Raw genomic sequence first — 14,441 nt, forward strand, 5'->3', positions numbered from 1 at the left:
TGAAACGGAATAAAAATTAAAAACCATGTATCAGACTACGTGGATACAGCTAATGCAGTGCTGAGGGAGACATGTACAGCGCTTAAAATGTTTACATTAGCAGAGAGGAGCAGTCTCAAATAAATCTCTACCTCTAGAAAATTTTTAAAAAGAGCAAAATAAAATCAAAGGAAGTAGAAGAAAAAACACTAAAAAGCAGAAATAAATGAAGTTGGAAACAGAAGGAAAATCAATGACAAAAAGCTGGTTCTTTGAGGGAAAAACGAATTGGTAAAAGTGATAAGCCTCTAGAAAGAAGGCTGACAAAAACAAAGAGAAGACACAGATCGCCAACATCAGGAAAGAAATGGAAGCTACGACTACCCTCAGCTCTCTTGAAGTTCTAGCCACTGCAGTAAGGCAAGAAAAAGAAATAAAGGCATACCTATAGGGAAAGAAGAAGTAAGTACCCCTATTTGCAGGTAACTTGCAGTTCAGTTCAGTCGCTCAGTCATGTCCGACTCTTTGCGACCCCATGAATTGCAGTACGCCAGGCCTCCCTGTCCATCATCAACTCCTAGAGTTCACTCAAACTCAAGTCCATTGAGTCAGTGATGCCATCTAGCCATCTCATCCTCTGTTGTCCCCTTCTCCTCCTGCCCCCAATCCCTCCCAGCATCAGGGTCTTTTCCAATGAGTCAACTCTTCACGTGAGGTGGCCAAAGTACTGGAGTTTCAGCTTTAGCATCATTCCTTCCAAGGAACACCCAGGACTGATCTCCTTTAGGAGGGACTGGTTGGATCTCCTTGCAGTCCAAGGGACTCTCAAGAGTCTTCTCCAGCACCACAGTTCAAAAGCATCAATTCTTCAGTGCTCGGCCTTCTTCACAGTCCAACTCTCACATCCATACATGACCACAGGAAAAACCATAGCCTTGACTACACGGACCTTTGTTGGCAAAGTAATGTCTCTGCTTTTGAATATGCTATCTAGGTTGGTCATAACTTTCCTTTCAAGGAGTAAGCGTCTTTTAATTTCATGGCTGCAATCACCATCTGCAGAGATTTTGGTGCCCCCAAAAATAAAGTCTGACACTGTTTCCCCATCTATTTCCCATGAAGTGATGGGACCAGATGCCATGATCTTCGTTTTCTCAATGTTGAGCTTTAAGCCAACTTTTCACTCTCCTCTTTCACTTTCATCAAGAGGCTTTTTAGTTCCTCTTCACTTTCTGCCATAAGGGTGGTGTCATCTGCATATCTGAGGTTATTGATATTTCTCCCAGCAATCTTGATTCCAGCTTGTGCTTCTTCCAGCCCAGCGTTTCTGTACATGGAAAATCCCAAATAATCTATAGAAAAGCTCTTAGAACCACTAAGTGTATTTAGCAAGGTCCACGGAACACACAATTGAGACACAGAATCAATCCTACTCTATATACTAACAATGAGCATGTGGAAACTGAAAATACAAGCACAGTATCACTTACAACGGCTCTAAAGAAAATGAAATGCTTAAGTATAAAGGTAACAAAACATGTACAGGGCATGTCTGTCGATAAGTGCAAAACACTGATGAAAACAATCAAAGACAACGTAAATAAATGAGGACATAACATGTTCATTAATTGGAAAACTCAGTATAAGAGACATGTCAATTCTCCCCGAACTGATACATGGTTTAATGCAAATGCGATCAAAATCACAGCAAGTTTTTTTTTTAATAGACATAGGAAAGCTTCCTCTAAAATTATAGGAAAGGCACAGATCCTAGAATAGCTCAAACAATCTTGAAACATGGGTGGGAGAACTCGCTTTGCTGTTCCGTCCTCTATACAGCTGCTGCCATCAGCGTGCAGCGACCCTGGGAGGAGAGGCGCCACACAGGCCAGCGGAACACAACGGAAAGCCCAGAAACAGGCCCACACAACATGCCCACTTGACTGCTCACAGGGGAGCAAAAGCAGCTCAGTGGAGGAGGGACAGACAGTCTTCTCAACAGACAATCCCAGGACAACTGACATCCACAGAGAAAAGAACAGAGAGCAAAAAAACCTCAATCTAAACCTCAACCTTATACAAAAATTAGCACAAAATGGATCAGGGACTTAAAAAAGGAGAAAATCTTTGGGACCTAGGGTTATTAGGCAAAGAGTTCTTAGATGACGCCAAAAGCATGATCCATAAACGGGAAGAAACTGATAAGCTGGACCTCATCAAAATTAAAAGCTTCTACTCTGTGAGAAGTGGAAGTGTTAGTCAGTCAGTCATGTCTGACTTTTTGGAGACCCCATGGACTGTAGCCCTCCAGGCTCCTCTGTCCATGGAACTCTCCAGACAAGACTACTGGAGTGGGTTGCCATTTTCTCCTCCAGGGGATCTTCCCAACCCAGGGACTGAACCCAAGTCTCCTGCATTGCAGATAGACTCTTTACGGTCTGAGCCACCAGGGGATCCCTTTTACTCTGTGAAAGACTTTGTTAAAAAGGATGAAAAGACAAGCTACGGACTGGGAGAAACTTTTTACAAACCGCATATTTCACAAAGGAGTAGTATCCAGAATACATAAAGAACTCTCAAATCTCAACCATAAAGAAACAAGGAACCTAATTACAAAACAGAAGCTCAGCAGTAAAGAATCTGCCTACCAGCGCAAGAAATGCAGGTTCGATTGCTGGGTTGGAAAGACCCCCGGAGGAGGAAATGGCAACCCATTTCAGTATTTCTGCCTGGGAAGTCCCATGGACAGAGGAACCTGGCAGGCTACAGTCCATCTGGTCACAAAAGAGCTGGACACAACCGAGCGACTAAACAACAATAACAAAAAGCACGAAGAGACGTTTCACCAGAGAGAACATACAGAGGCCAAATGAGCACGGGAGAGATGCTCAACATCATTAGGCATCAGAGAAACGCAAATTACACGGCAGTGATACAGCACTCACACACCTATCGCAATGGCTGAAACAAGGAGCAACACCACCAAATGCTGGCCAGGATGCAGAAAAGCCGGGTGCAAAGCAATCCCGCCGTTTCAGAAACAGTCTGGCAGTTTCTTATAAAACTAAACACGCACCTACCACACGGCTGAGCAGCTGCACTCTCGGGCATTTATCCCAGATACACGAAAATTTATGCTCACAAAAAACACGTACACGATGTTCATAGAAGATTTATTCACAATAGGCAGAAACTGGAAAACAACCCAGATGCCCTCCAAAGGCAGACGGTCAAACAGTGAATGGGGCAAACCCTCCCCATGGGTGCGGGCGTGCTCAGTCGTGTCTGACTCCGTGGACTGCAGCCCGCCAGGCCCCTCTGCCCATGGGATTTCCCAGGCAAGAAGACTAGAGTGGGTTGCCATTTCCTTCTCTGGGGGATCTTTCTGACCCAGGGATCGAACCGGCATCTCCTGTGTCTCCTGCACTGGCAGGCAGGTTCTTTACTCACAGCAATCAAAGGGCAGGGACACACATCAACTCTAGGGAAGTACGCTGAGTGATACAAGATGATTCCAAAAGGTCACGTCTTGCAAGATTCCATTTATATCATATTCTTGAAATAATGAAATCACAGAATTGGAGAAAAGACCAGTTGTTGCCAGGTCAGGGAGAGGGTGAAGGGCGGCAGTGACTAGAACAGACAACAGGAGGAAGACTTGCTGTGAGGGGCATGTTCTGCATCTTCACTTTCTCAACGTCGGTTTCTCGGCTGTGCTATCATTGTACCGGTTCTGCAGAATCTCACCATTTGGGGGAGCGGGTTAACGGCTATGCAGGGGCTGTTCTTGACAGGATGCTGCAATCATCTCAGGATTAAAAGTTGAATTTAAAAAAGACAGGGTTCAGTTCCTGGCTCTGCCACCTGTTAATGAGGTACCTAACCTCATGTAGATTTCAAACTCTGCTTTCAGTCTCCTCACGGGCTAAATGGACAGTGCCATTGCAGCATATGAAAATTAAAAGACATATATGAGAAGACCCAGCACATAGCTGCTGCTGCTAAGTCGCTTCAGTCGTGTCCGACTCTGTGCGACCCCATAGACAGCAGCCCACTAGGCTCCTCTGTCCCTGGGATTCTCCAGGCAAGAACACTGGAGTGGGTTGCCATTTCCTTCTCCAATGCATGAAAGTGAAAAGTGAAAGTGAAGTCGCTCAGTCGTGTCCGGCTCTTAGCGACCCCATGGACTGCAGCCCACCAGGCTCCTCCGTCCATGGGATTCTCCAGGCAAGAGTACTGGAGTGGGGTGCCATTGCCTTCTCCACAGCACATAGCTAGTGCTTTAAAAATAGCCTGTTAACATGAACGCTATTTGTAGACACAAATATTATTCTGAAGAGTTATCATTCAAATATCTGCTACTAGAGCCTTTACAAAGCAATTTATTTAAAAAGTCCCTTAGCAAAGTGATCTTTCCAAATAAAAAAGGGGGGGATGGTAGTGGCAATTACTGGTTTTAGAGTAAAAGATGAATTGCTAACTACTTACTGAAATGGTCAAAACAGACGAAGTGAGTTTAATATGGAACTACAATTAGAAAAGAAAAAAAAAACTGACAAGGAAAACAGGATGCTGCTTAATAAATTCTGTTTCTTGTTGATAAGGAAGTTTGTAAAAGTTAGTGTTTATATGTACTGGGAAAAGCTAAAACTGAGTTTTCTAAAAGACACTTAATACACTGATTTAGATTTTAAGATTCTATGTTTCTAAGCAGTTTCTCTGCCTCCCGAGTCGCGAGAAACTGGGAGTCAATCAGCCACATCTTATAACCTACTTGGTTCAGAGGTCCGAAAAGCCACAGAAATAAAATCGAGCTCTGTGACAAAGACAATCAAGTGCACTTTACCCCAGAAGATGAGGAGAATTTTAAACACAGTTAATCCCCTGAATCATACTGGGCACCTAGCCTTTAAAGTTTATGAAGTATTGGGCCAGAGCTCTGACTCACAGAGAGGCTTTTGAAAGAGGTGAAAAGGAGAGGCATGTTTTATCATTCAAATGACTCTCTTCCCGGCAGGACCCTAAAAGAGCTATTTCTATCCACAAGAGACGTTTTGCTAACAAATCCATCACGTGGGAACATTGGTGCGAGACCACTGGTGCGGGCCTGGAGGCAGGGAGTCCCGGCTTCCAGGGCTCGGCTTGGAGCCCCTCATCCTCAAGGCCCGGGGCGTCCTCGTGGGTGAAGTGAAAGATGTGTGCCAATGGGTTTCTACAGTTCTTCGCTAAATTTAGAGCCCAGCGTCTCCAGGGAGGATTCTGGGACAAGTCTCCCTCTACCTCTGTTTTGAGACAACTTTCCTCATACCTGTGATTTGGTTCTCCCAAAATGGGCCAGGGAACGGGTAGGTGAAGGGGCAAAAAGAGGGTAGAGTAAGACACTATGAGGGGAAAAAAACCGGAAATGACCTTAGTCTAGGTACAGGGGAGACTATTTTCCCCTTGTCATCAGTTTTCTCCAGAATTCCTTCGGGGCCCTTCAGCACAAGCTCACACAGAACACAAAAAGGGGAAACTCGGTCAACTGTACACTCCCCCTCCTCCTCCAAACAGACAGCAATCCATAAAAATGCAGCAAGGGACAGAAGCACCTGGAGACGGAACTCCACCTGAGACATACCTTAATAACTGTAAGGCAAGGATTTAACTTACATCATCACACAAACACAGCAGTTCTGTGGTAACGTAGGATATCTGCACACAGGCTGGCTATCTGACCATATTAAGGAGTTTTTACTTTTTAGTTTGATAAAACACCATTAAAAAAAAAAGAGTGAGCAAACAAGCCACCGGATGCTTGTCTTTGAGCTCTGTCAATAAACCTTTTCTAATGAATCTATACAATGTCTGGGATTTGCTTCAAAATCACTGGGGTGGGGGAACAGGGAGGGGTACAGGTGAAACCGGGAGGGGCACTGACTCCATCGACATTGCTGAAGCTCTGAGGAGGGGGCCCGGGGACCCACTGTCCCTACTATTTTTCTCTATGCTGTATATGTTGGAAATTTTCCTAGTAAACAGTCTAAAAGGAGAGACTTGCGGCCGGTTTCCTGCCCCGTCTACAGCGCTCTTCTGAACTTCACTGGGAAGGCGGGGCAAGGATGGCACCCCGAGCCCAGGAAAGGCCCTCCCAGCTTCTGAAGCCCTCGCCCCTCCGTCGCCCCACAAGGAGTCCGGCTTTCCCCTTCAAGAGCCCCCGAACCCTCCACCCCAGGAGAGCAGAGGCGAAGGCCCCCCGGGCCGTCGGGGAGACGCGGCGCGCATCCTCGGCCGGCGCCCCAGAAGCCGGGGGCCGAGGGCGGCCGGGGCCGGGGTCCCCGCCGGGGCGCCGAGGCCCGGGGGCCGCGCCGGCGCGCACCTGGGCGCAGGTGTGCGGGCGGGGAGCGCGCACCTTGAGGATGTTGTCGAAGATGGTGTCGCGGAACTCGAGCAGCGCCTTCTGGTCGAACTCGCGGCCGTGGATGATGCGCATCTGCTTGAGGAAGGTGGACTTGCCGCTCTCGCCCGCGCCCAACAGCAGGATCTTGACGAGGCGCCGCACGGCGCGCCGCTCGCGGGCCAGCCCCGCGTCGATGTCCCGGCTGCGCCGCCGCGCCTCGCGCTCCGCATCGCGGGCCCCGCCGCCGCCCGCCCTGCGCTCGCGGGCCCCGCCGGCCTCGGCCGGCAGCAGGCAGCGGCTGAGGGTCCGCACCACGCCGGACATGGCCGCTCAGGCCATGGACCCCGCGGCGGGCGAGGCGGCAGCCGGCCGCTCCCTCAGGCCGCGTCCGCCGCCGCCGCCGCCCCGAGGCCCGCTCTCGCCCGCCGCTCGGCCCGGCGGGGGGGCGGGACGACGCGGCCCGAGGCCCGGGGATTGGGCCGGCTGCCGTCCGTCCGGATGGTGACGCCTTCCGATTGGGCCGCGGTGCTCTGAGAGGCGGGCATCTCCCCGGCCCTGGGGGCGGGGCCGGCGCCCAAAGAGGCGGGACCTTTGGGGTGGGGGCGCTTCTCATTGGGCTCCCGGGACCGAGGTTCTTTCTTGCAGAATGAAAGGGAGGCGGGGTCGTCGAGGGGGCGGAGCGGCGGCCCGCCATGGCGAATTAGAACTGCTCTGGGGCCACGTCAATCACGAAGAACGGGCTTAGGATTGGCGATGTCGCGAAACGGGGCGGGACCAGAAGTGCCAGGTGTACAGAGGGAGTGTGTCTTGGGTTCCCAGACTGGGTCAACCTGTGAGACCCAGACGCTCGCGAAGCGCACTCGGCGTTGCATGAACGTTGGAGAATGTAGATAAGAGGTCCAGCTGCTCGTCTTAGGTTTAGAGAGAAAGCTGTGCTTTCCAGAAACACTGGGGGATGGGCCAAACTTTGCAAACAGATGGCATCTTTTAAAGAGTGTCGTGGGCCTCGGGGCGGCTTTTTAGCTGATAATCAAAATCACCAGGACCCCCCCGCCCCTCCCCCCCCCCAAAAAAAAGCCATGTAGCACAGTGATGGGGTCTGGAATTGCTGGGTCTGAGATGGAATCTCCTGTCGACCCATTACTAGTTACATAACATTTTAGGCAGCTTCCCCGCCTCCTCCCTCCATTTTTAGCTTTAATTTCTTCCTCTATAAAATAGAGCCCTTAAATAGCAACTATCTCGGGTGATTGTGAAGATGTAAGCTGAGAACTTGAACTTGTAAAGCACTTAGCACCGTGCCTGGACCCAAGCAAGTTCTTGCTAAGTGTTAGCTGATCTTATTACTAATTCTTACCAGTCCCAGAGCTATTTTGAGTCAAACCTCCAGGAAGGAGCTCAGGTATCTCTTGATCTCCAGGTGATTGGTGGGCTTTGGGAGCCATGATCTATTAAAAGATAAATGAAGGCATATTTTTTTAAAAAATTGAGAGGATCTGAGCAAAAGCCGATTCTAATAGGGCTGTGTCAACCCAGTGGGGGGCACTCTGCAGAAGGGAGCCAGGGGAAACATAGAAAGTGGGAAGCAAAGAAATTGTTTGATTGGCTACAGCTTAAAGTCTAGTTAGCTGTTCGTGGTTGGTTGTCTTTAGCTTATGGTACCCAGCTGGGGTGGACTTTCCCAGGCAGCACTAGCATTACAGAACCTGCCCTCCAACGCAGGAGACATAAGAGACTGTGGGTTGGGTCCCTGGGTGGGGAAGATCCCCTGGAGGAGAAAATGGCAACCCACTCCATATTCTCACCTGAAGAATCCCACGGACAGAGGAACCTGGCGGGCTACAGTCCATAGGGTCCCAAAGAGTCGAACACAACTGAAGCAACTCAGCAGGCACACACTCAGTTGGGGATTTGACGAGATGAGATGGTTCGATAGCATCACCAAGTCAACGGACATGAATCTCACGAAACTCTGGGAGACACGGCAGGTAAGTGAGCCTGGTGTGCTGCAGTCTAAGGGGTCACAAAGAACTGGACACAACTTAGTGGCTGAACAACAACAGCAACAATAAAAGAATATTAAAAGTGTTCGGGTGGGTGTGAAAAAGAACTAAATAAAACATCTAAAAATTAAAAATATAATGACTTAAATAGGTACTTAATAGATATGTTGCAGATTAAGAAATAGATGAAAAGAATAAACTGGAATATAAATCTGAAAAAATTACCTTGAATCCAACACAGACAAAGACATACAGGATAAGAGAGAAACAGGAAAGATGGAGGAAGAATATTGAACGTGTACCTACTAGAGTCCTGGAAGGGGATAGAGAGAGTGAGGAAGAGGCAATATTTAAAGTGATAATGGCTGAGAATTTTAAATTGACACATGCTATGAAATGCTTAGCTTGATAAAAAGAAATCCAGACCAAGATACACCACCATGAGTTCAATTCAAGGACATCAGAGACAAAGAGAAGATCTTGAAGGCTTCCAGAGAGAAAGTTATAACAGCCACTTTTTTTTTTTGGACTGCACCACGTGACTTGCAGGATCTTAGTTCCCGGACTAAGAATTGAACCTGGTCCCTCAGCAATGCAAGTGTGGAGTCCCATCCACTGGACTGCCAGGGAATTTCCAATAGCTACTATTTATACGCTAGTTACCAGAGGCCAGGCACTGTTCTAAGCACTTTGCATGGACTAGCTCTTGGAATCCTCACAGAAACAATGTAAATGAAGAGCTGATACCTCAGGACCAAAGTGCAAGTCCCAGGGGAAATAATACCTTAAAAACATTGAGGGGAAAAAAATAACCATTAACCTAGAATTGCAAAGCCAGTAAAAATACCTTTTGAGAAAGTGGAGACAATAGGGGCATTTCAAACAAATAAAAATAGAAAATTATTTTATACTACAAATGTATGTTATGGGCTGAACTGTATCTCCTCCCTGAAATACACATGTTGAGATTCTGACCCCCAGGGCCTCAGAAGCTGGCTGTGCTTGGAGATGGGGCCTTAAAGAGTGATTACGTTACAATGACGTCCTTAGGGTGGGCCTTGATCCAACATGGCTGAGGTCATTGTAAGACAAGGAAACTTACAGAGGCAGACCACAGGAAGACACAGGAAGCAGATGGCCATTTACAAGCCAGGGAGACAGGCCGCGGAAGAAACCAGCTCTGCCGACACCTTGATTTCAGACTTCTGGCTGCCAGAATTTTGAGGAAATTCATTTCTGTGGTCAAGCCCCCTTGTCTGTGGCACTTTATTATGGCAGCCCTGGTGATCTGATGTCCTTCAGGAAGAAGCAAAAACAACCCCCAAAAGAAGGACTGGGATACGAAAAGAAACGGTGGGGCTTCTTCCCTGGTGGCTCAGTCATAAAGAATCCACCTGCCGATCCCTGGTCCAGGAGGATCCTACACACCTCAGGGCAGCTAAGCCCGTATGAGACAGCTGCTGAGCCTGCACTCTAGAGCCCGGGAGCCCCAGCTACTGAAGCCCGAGCACCCTCGGGCCAGAGCTCCCCAGCAAGAGAAGCCTGCAACGAGAGGCCCGCGGGCTGCAGCTAGAGAGTGGCCCCTGCTCGTCGCAACAAAGACTCAGCACAGCCCCAAGAAATGCATACATAAATAAAATTATTTTAAAGAAATGCATAGCCTCAAATATGTAAGGGAAGAAGTCGACCAAATCTCAAGGAGAAACTGAGGAATCCACCATAATTGCTGAGATTCAGGTGTGGGTTAGATAGGCCTCTTTTAGTAATTAATGGTTGATGCAGTTGAAGAATACAGTTGTGGTAATCTATTGTAGTGTGTGTGTGTGTGTGTGTGTGTGTGTGTTAGTCACTCAGTCGTATCCAGCTCTTTGTGACCCACGGACTAGCCCGCCAGGCTCCTCTGTCCATGGGATTTTCCAGGCAAGAATACTAGAGTGGGTTGCCATTCCTTTCTCCAGGGGATCTTCCCAACTCAGGGATCGAATTCGAGTTTCCTGCATTGTAGGCAGGTCCTTTGCTGTCTGAGCCACCAGGGAAGCCCAGTCTACCACATTAATAGCCCCTAAACGAACTACTTCTCTTGGTTCTTCTTCCGCTTGAATCTCGTTTGGTAGAGGTGATATCCCGCCAGTTCCAGGTTTAAGCCTCAAGAAAGCCTTCTGTCTTTGTGTTTTTGGAGTCCTGGGCTGCCAGTTTAGAAGCCCAGCTGCGTTTCCGGTGGCTGCAGAGGCCACAGAAAAAGATAAAGGCCATGTGGCTTGGAAAGAGCCCCTGCCACCCCAGCCGAACCAAGTCCTCAGTAGTGTACAGCCCAACCCAGCCACGGAAGGACAAGGCTGCAAAATCACAACCAAATAAAATGCGTTAGTCCTCTAAGTTGTGAAGTGGCTTGTTATACACATTAGATCACTGAAGCAACAAGGAACAAGTCTGACCTAAAAAAATTATATGTACAGATATCTACATCTGGGCTTCCCAGGTGGCACTAGCGGTAAAGACCCAGCTGCCAATGCAGGAGACATGAGAGAAGCAGGTTCAATCCCTGGCAGAGAAGATCCCCTGGAGGAGGGCAAGGCAACCCACTCCAGTATTCTTGCCTGGAAAATCCCATGGACAGAGAAACCTGGTGGGCTACAGTCCGTGAGGTTGCAAAGAGTTGGACGCGACTGAAGTGACTTAGCATGCACGCATGCATATCTATATCTATGCTGCTGCTGCTAAGTCGTTTCAGTCGTGTCTGACTCTGTGCAACCCCATAGACCGCAGCCTAGCAGGCTCCCCCGTCCCTGGGATTCTCCAGGCAAACTCGAATTCAATCCCTGGGTTGGTAAGAGCCCCTGGAGAAAGAGCCCTTGGAGAGATCACAGGCAAGAACACTGGAGTGGGTTGCCATTCCTTCTCCAATGCATGAAAGCGAAAGTGAAGTCGCTCAGTCGTGTCCGACTCCTAGCGACCTCATGGACTTCAGCCCACCAGGCTCCTCCGTCCATGGGATTTGCCAGGCAAGAGTACCGGAGTGGGGTGCCATTGCCTTCTCCCATCTATATCTATAGATCTATATATAAGTTTCTTTCTATATCTATCTATCCATCTATCCAATAATTAGAGAATATTATGCTCAAATTCAAGAAACATTTTAAAAAACTGATCACATAGTAGGCCATAAAATAAGTTTCAGCATGTTTTAAAAGCTTGGTGTCATATAGATTACATGCTCTGATTGTAGTGCAGGCAATGGCGCCCCACTCCAGTGCTCTTGCCTGGAAAATCCCATGGACAGAGGAGCCTGGTGGGCTGCAGTCCATGGGGTCGCTGAGAGTCGAACACCACTGAGCGACTTCACTTTCACTTTTCACTTTCATGCATTGGAGAAGGAAATGGCAACCCACTCCACTGTTCTTGCCTGGAGAATCCCAGGGACGGCGGAGCCTGGTGGGCTGCCATCTATGGGGTCGCACAGAGTCGGACACGACTGAAGCGACTTAGCAGCTTAGCAGCAACATAAATACGTCTTCTGAAAACTCCAAACTTATAGACAGGGACCTTCTAAATAAACTTAGCCCTGCGTGTTCAATTTGTTTGTTACTGCATCACAATAAGAAAGATTCTGGGGTTGCTTGTGGCTGCCTCAGGGACCACCCCCCACAAGGTGCTGTGGGGAGCGACGGGCAGGGGGCCCTGGGGCGGGAGGGGTGGGTTCATTCCCCGGCTGTGACCTCGGAGGCGGAGCCGGCTCCGGAGGGCTGCACGGTTTGCAGGGTCCAGTGCAACAGGACAATGTGGGGCCCTAGTTTGCAAAGGCCTCAGAGTCTCGGGAAGGGGACGGCCGAGGTTCAGATCAAGCACTTCTGTGCAGGGGCTCGCGGCGGGGCGGGGTGGGGGTGGGGGTGGGGAGCGTCCACGGCCAAGCGCCTCAGGGGAGGCCCGGGGTGAGGGGTGCGGGGCGGGGCATGGCCTGCCTCCGCTGAGACCGGTCGGGCACCAGCTTGCTCCGAGCGTTCGCCGCCTGTCGGGAAGGCACAGGAAATGGTTCCGTCTTTCCCCGCTGTGATTCACCCTCTCCAGCCCGCTCTTTCCAGCCTCCCTTCCTGTCCGTTCCTAGGGCAGACTCCGTCATTCCCTGGTACTTCTGAGCAATGGAAAGGGCCGTTTGATTGAATCCACAACGTCAGCCTCAAATCCAGTCACACACTCATCCTGACCCTGCAGAGCAGCCAGACCTTGCCCTGTGCTTGTCGGTGGAGGAGGGGGCGGCGGGGGGGCGGGGGGGGGGCGTCTCCTCCTCCCTCTCTGTGGAACAAGGAGGGGGTGGGGGGAAGGGATGGGGGGAGGGAGGAGGGGGGATGGGGAGAGGGTGGGGGAGGGGTGGAGGAGTGGAGGGATGGTGGGGGTGTGGGGGGGTTGGGGGTGAGGGTTGGAGGGGTGGGGGGTTGGAGGGGGTGGAGGGAGTGGGTAGATGAAGGGGTGGGGGAGGGGGGAGGGGTGGGGGGTAGGGGGTGGGGGGGTGAGGGGTAAGGGGTGGGGGGATGGGGGGGTAGAGGGAGAGGGCAGATGGAGGGGGGAGGGGGCCAGGACAGCATTCTGGCCACCTCTTCAGCCCTGAGAAGACTTCTCACCCCCTTTGCTGCTGCCTGAGGGTATCTGCCGCTAGCCTGGAGGTTCAGGCCACAACTGGTGGGGGAAACAGGTAAAGGCCCCTCTCCATGAGACAAGGCACGTAAGACTCTCAGAGTCTCACAGGGAAGCCAGACAGTAAGCAGAGGCTTGTCTGGCCTCGGGACGCAATACCAGTATCAATACCAATACCAACAGCAACAGCGAGATCAGTACCCACTGCAGCTTACACTTACCTTACGTGGTTTTTGGGTGTTGAGCACTTTCCTGACACGAAAGCATTAATGTTCGCGTCCAGGAGACACGTGGTACTACAGGCCCGTCTTTCAGTGGCGAGGAAACAGGGTAGGAAAGGCACTCAAGGTGGCAGAGTCAGGAAGCGGCAGTCGGGGCCGGACACGAGGCCTCCCAAGCTCCAGGTCTAGTGCTCATGCTCACCCTACGCCTTTCCTTCTGGAAGAGTCCGTACAAAGTGCATGGGTAACATGGGCAGGGGCAAGAGGGCCGATTCTGCCCCTGGAGTATCCGGGTAGGCTTCATGGAAGAGGTGACGCTTGAGTTTGGCTGTAAAGGGTCCCTGGGATTTGTCAGGGGGATGAGGTGGGAAAGACACTGCAGCTGAGGGAACAGCATGTGAAAAAGCCCTGACTTTATGCTTCTCTACCTCCCCCAAGGTGGTGTGAGCGCCGTGAAGCCAGGCACACCTCTACCCCAGATGCCCGGCATGCAGAGGACACTGAATATGGGTTTGGGGGGGTGGTGAATGAACACCACCTGAGTGGGAGGTGTGGTCCCCTTGCTGCCTCTGTGCGAAGTCCTCAGGCAGGTGCTCAGGGGTGGTCTCATAGTGGCCCGTAGAGTCCCCGCTGGGGGGTTGGTCCCTGGTACACCAGAGAACATGACTGGCAGTTCCCACTTGTAACCACCAGGTGTCGCTCACACCACACCAGGAAACCCAGCGCGGGGCTCCGGAGCTGCAGTCACAGGACGGGGGCAATGTCCTCGGTGAGCCAGAGACGGGATCTCCAGGCGACCATTCGTCCTCATTAGAGCCCGGGGTCCCTCCTCCAGGACCAGACAGCTGTGCCCAGCGTCGAGGGCTGCGCTGAGAGGCCTCCTTCTGTAGCTAGGGGCAGCTGTAGGTGAGGAAGCAGGATGGCCTTGGGGAATGGGTGCTGGAGCCAGACCTGGGAGGTCTGTGACCGTCACTTCATCCAGCACCATTCATCCAGCAGCCCTGCCACTGCCCACTACCCCTGCCCACAGCCTTGGCCGTTCAGGGAAGGCTGCTTGTGCAAGGGCTCTCATCAGCCGCCCAATGCCCCCCACCCAGGCCGCCCTCCCTGGACACTCAGCTGGCCCCGAGAAGTGATATCAACCTTCCTACACACCTCCGAGGCAGCTGGCCCTGTTCCCTTTGTGAGGTCTTACTTAACTTGGGGTTCTAAGCCCCAGGGGTCCAGCCA

General features: G+C 50.9%; 1 protein-coding gene and 1 long non-coding RNA gene across 3 annotated transcripts in view; one reads left to right on the top strand and one right to left on the bottom strand.

Moving 5' to 3' along the window:
- The window catches only part of GNA12 (G protein subunit alpha 12), a 71,660-nt gene extending 64,907 nt beyond the window's left edge, over positions 1-6,753 (bottom strand). The window contains exon 1 of one of the 2 annotated variants that reach the window (XM_025275521.2): positions 6,371-6,753. In XM_025275521.2, coding sequence (XP_025131306.1) covers positions 6,371-6,682 — 312 coding nt within the window. In that variant the 5' untranslated portion in view covers positions 6,683-6,753. The remainder of the gene's footprint in view (positions 1-6,370) is intronic. The other variant, XM_025275520.3, reaches the window with a different exon arrangement.
- Positions 6,754-12,958: 6,205 nt separating this feature from the next.
- On the top strand, positions 12,959-14,441 carry LOC123331607. Its single transcript, XR_006548338.2, has 2 exons — positions 12,959-13,048; positions 13,650-14,441. It is a non-coding gene; the product is annotated as an uncharacterized LOC123331607 (long non-coding RNA).

This window comes from Bubalus bubalis, chromosome 24 (assembly GCF_019923935.1).
Source record: "Bubalus bubalis isolate 160015118507 breed Murrah chromosome 24, NDDB_SH_1, whole genome shotgun sequence".
NCBI classification, from domain to species: Eukaryota; Metazoa; Chordata; class Mammalia; order Artiodactyla; family Bovidae; genus Bubalus; species Bubalus bubalis.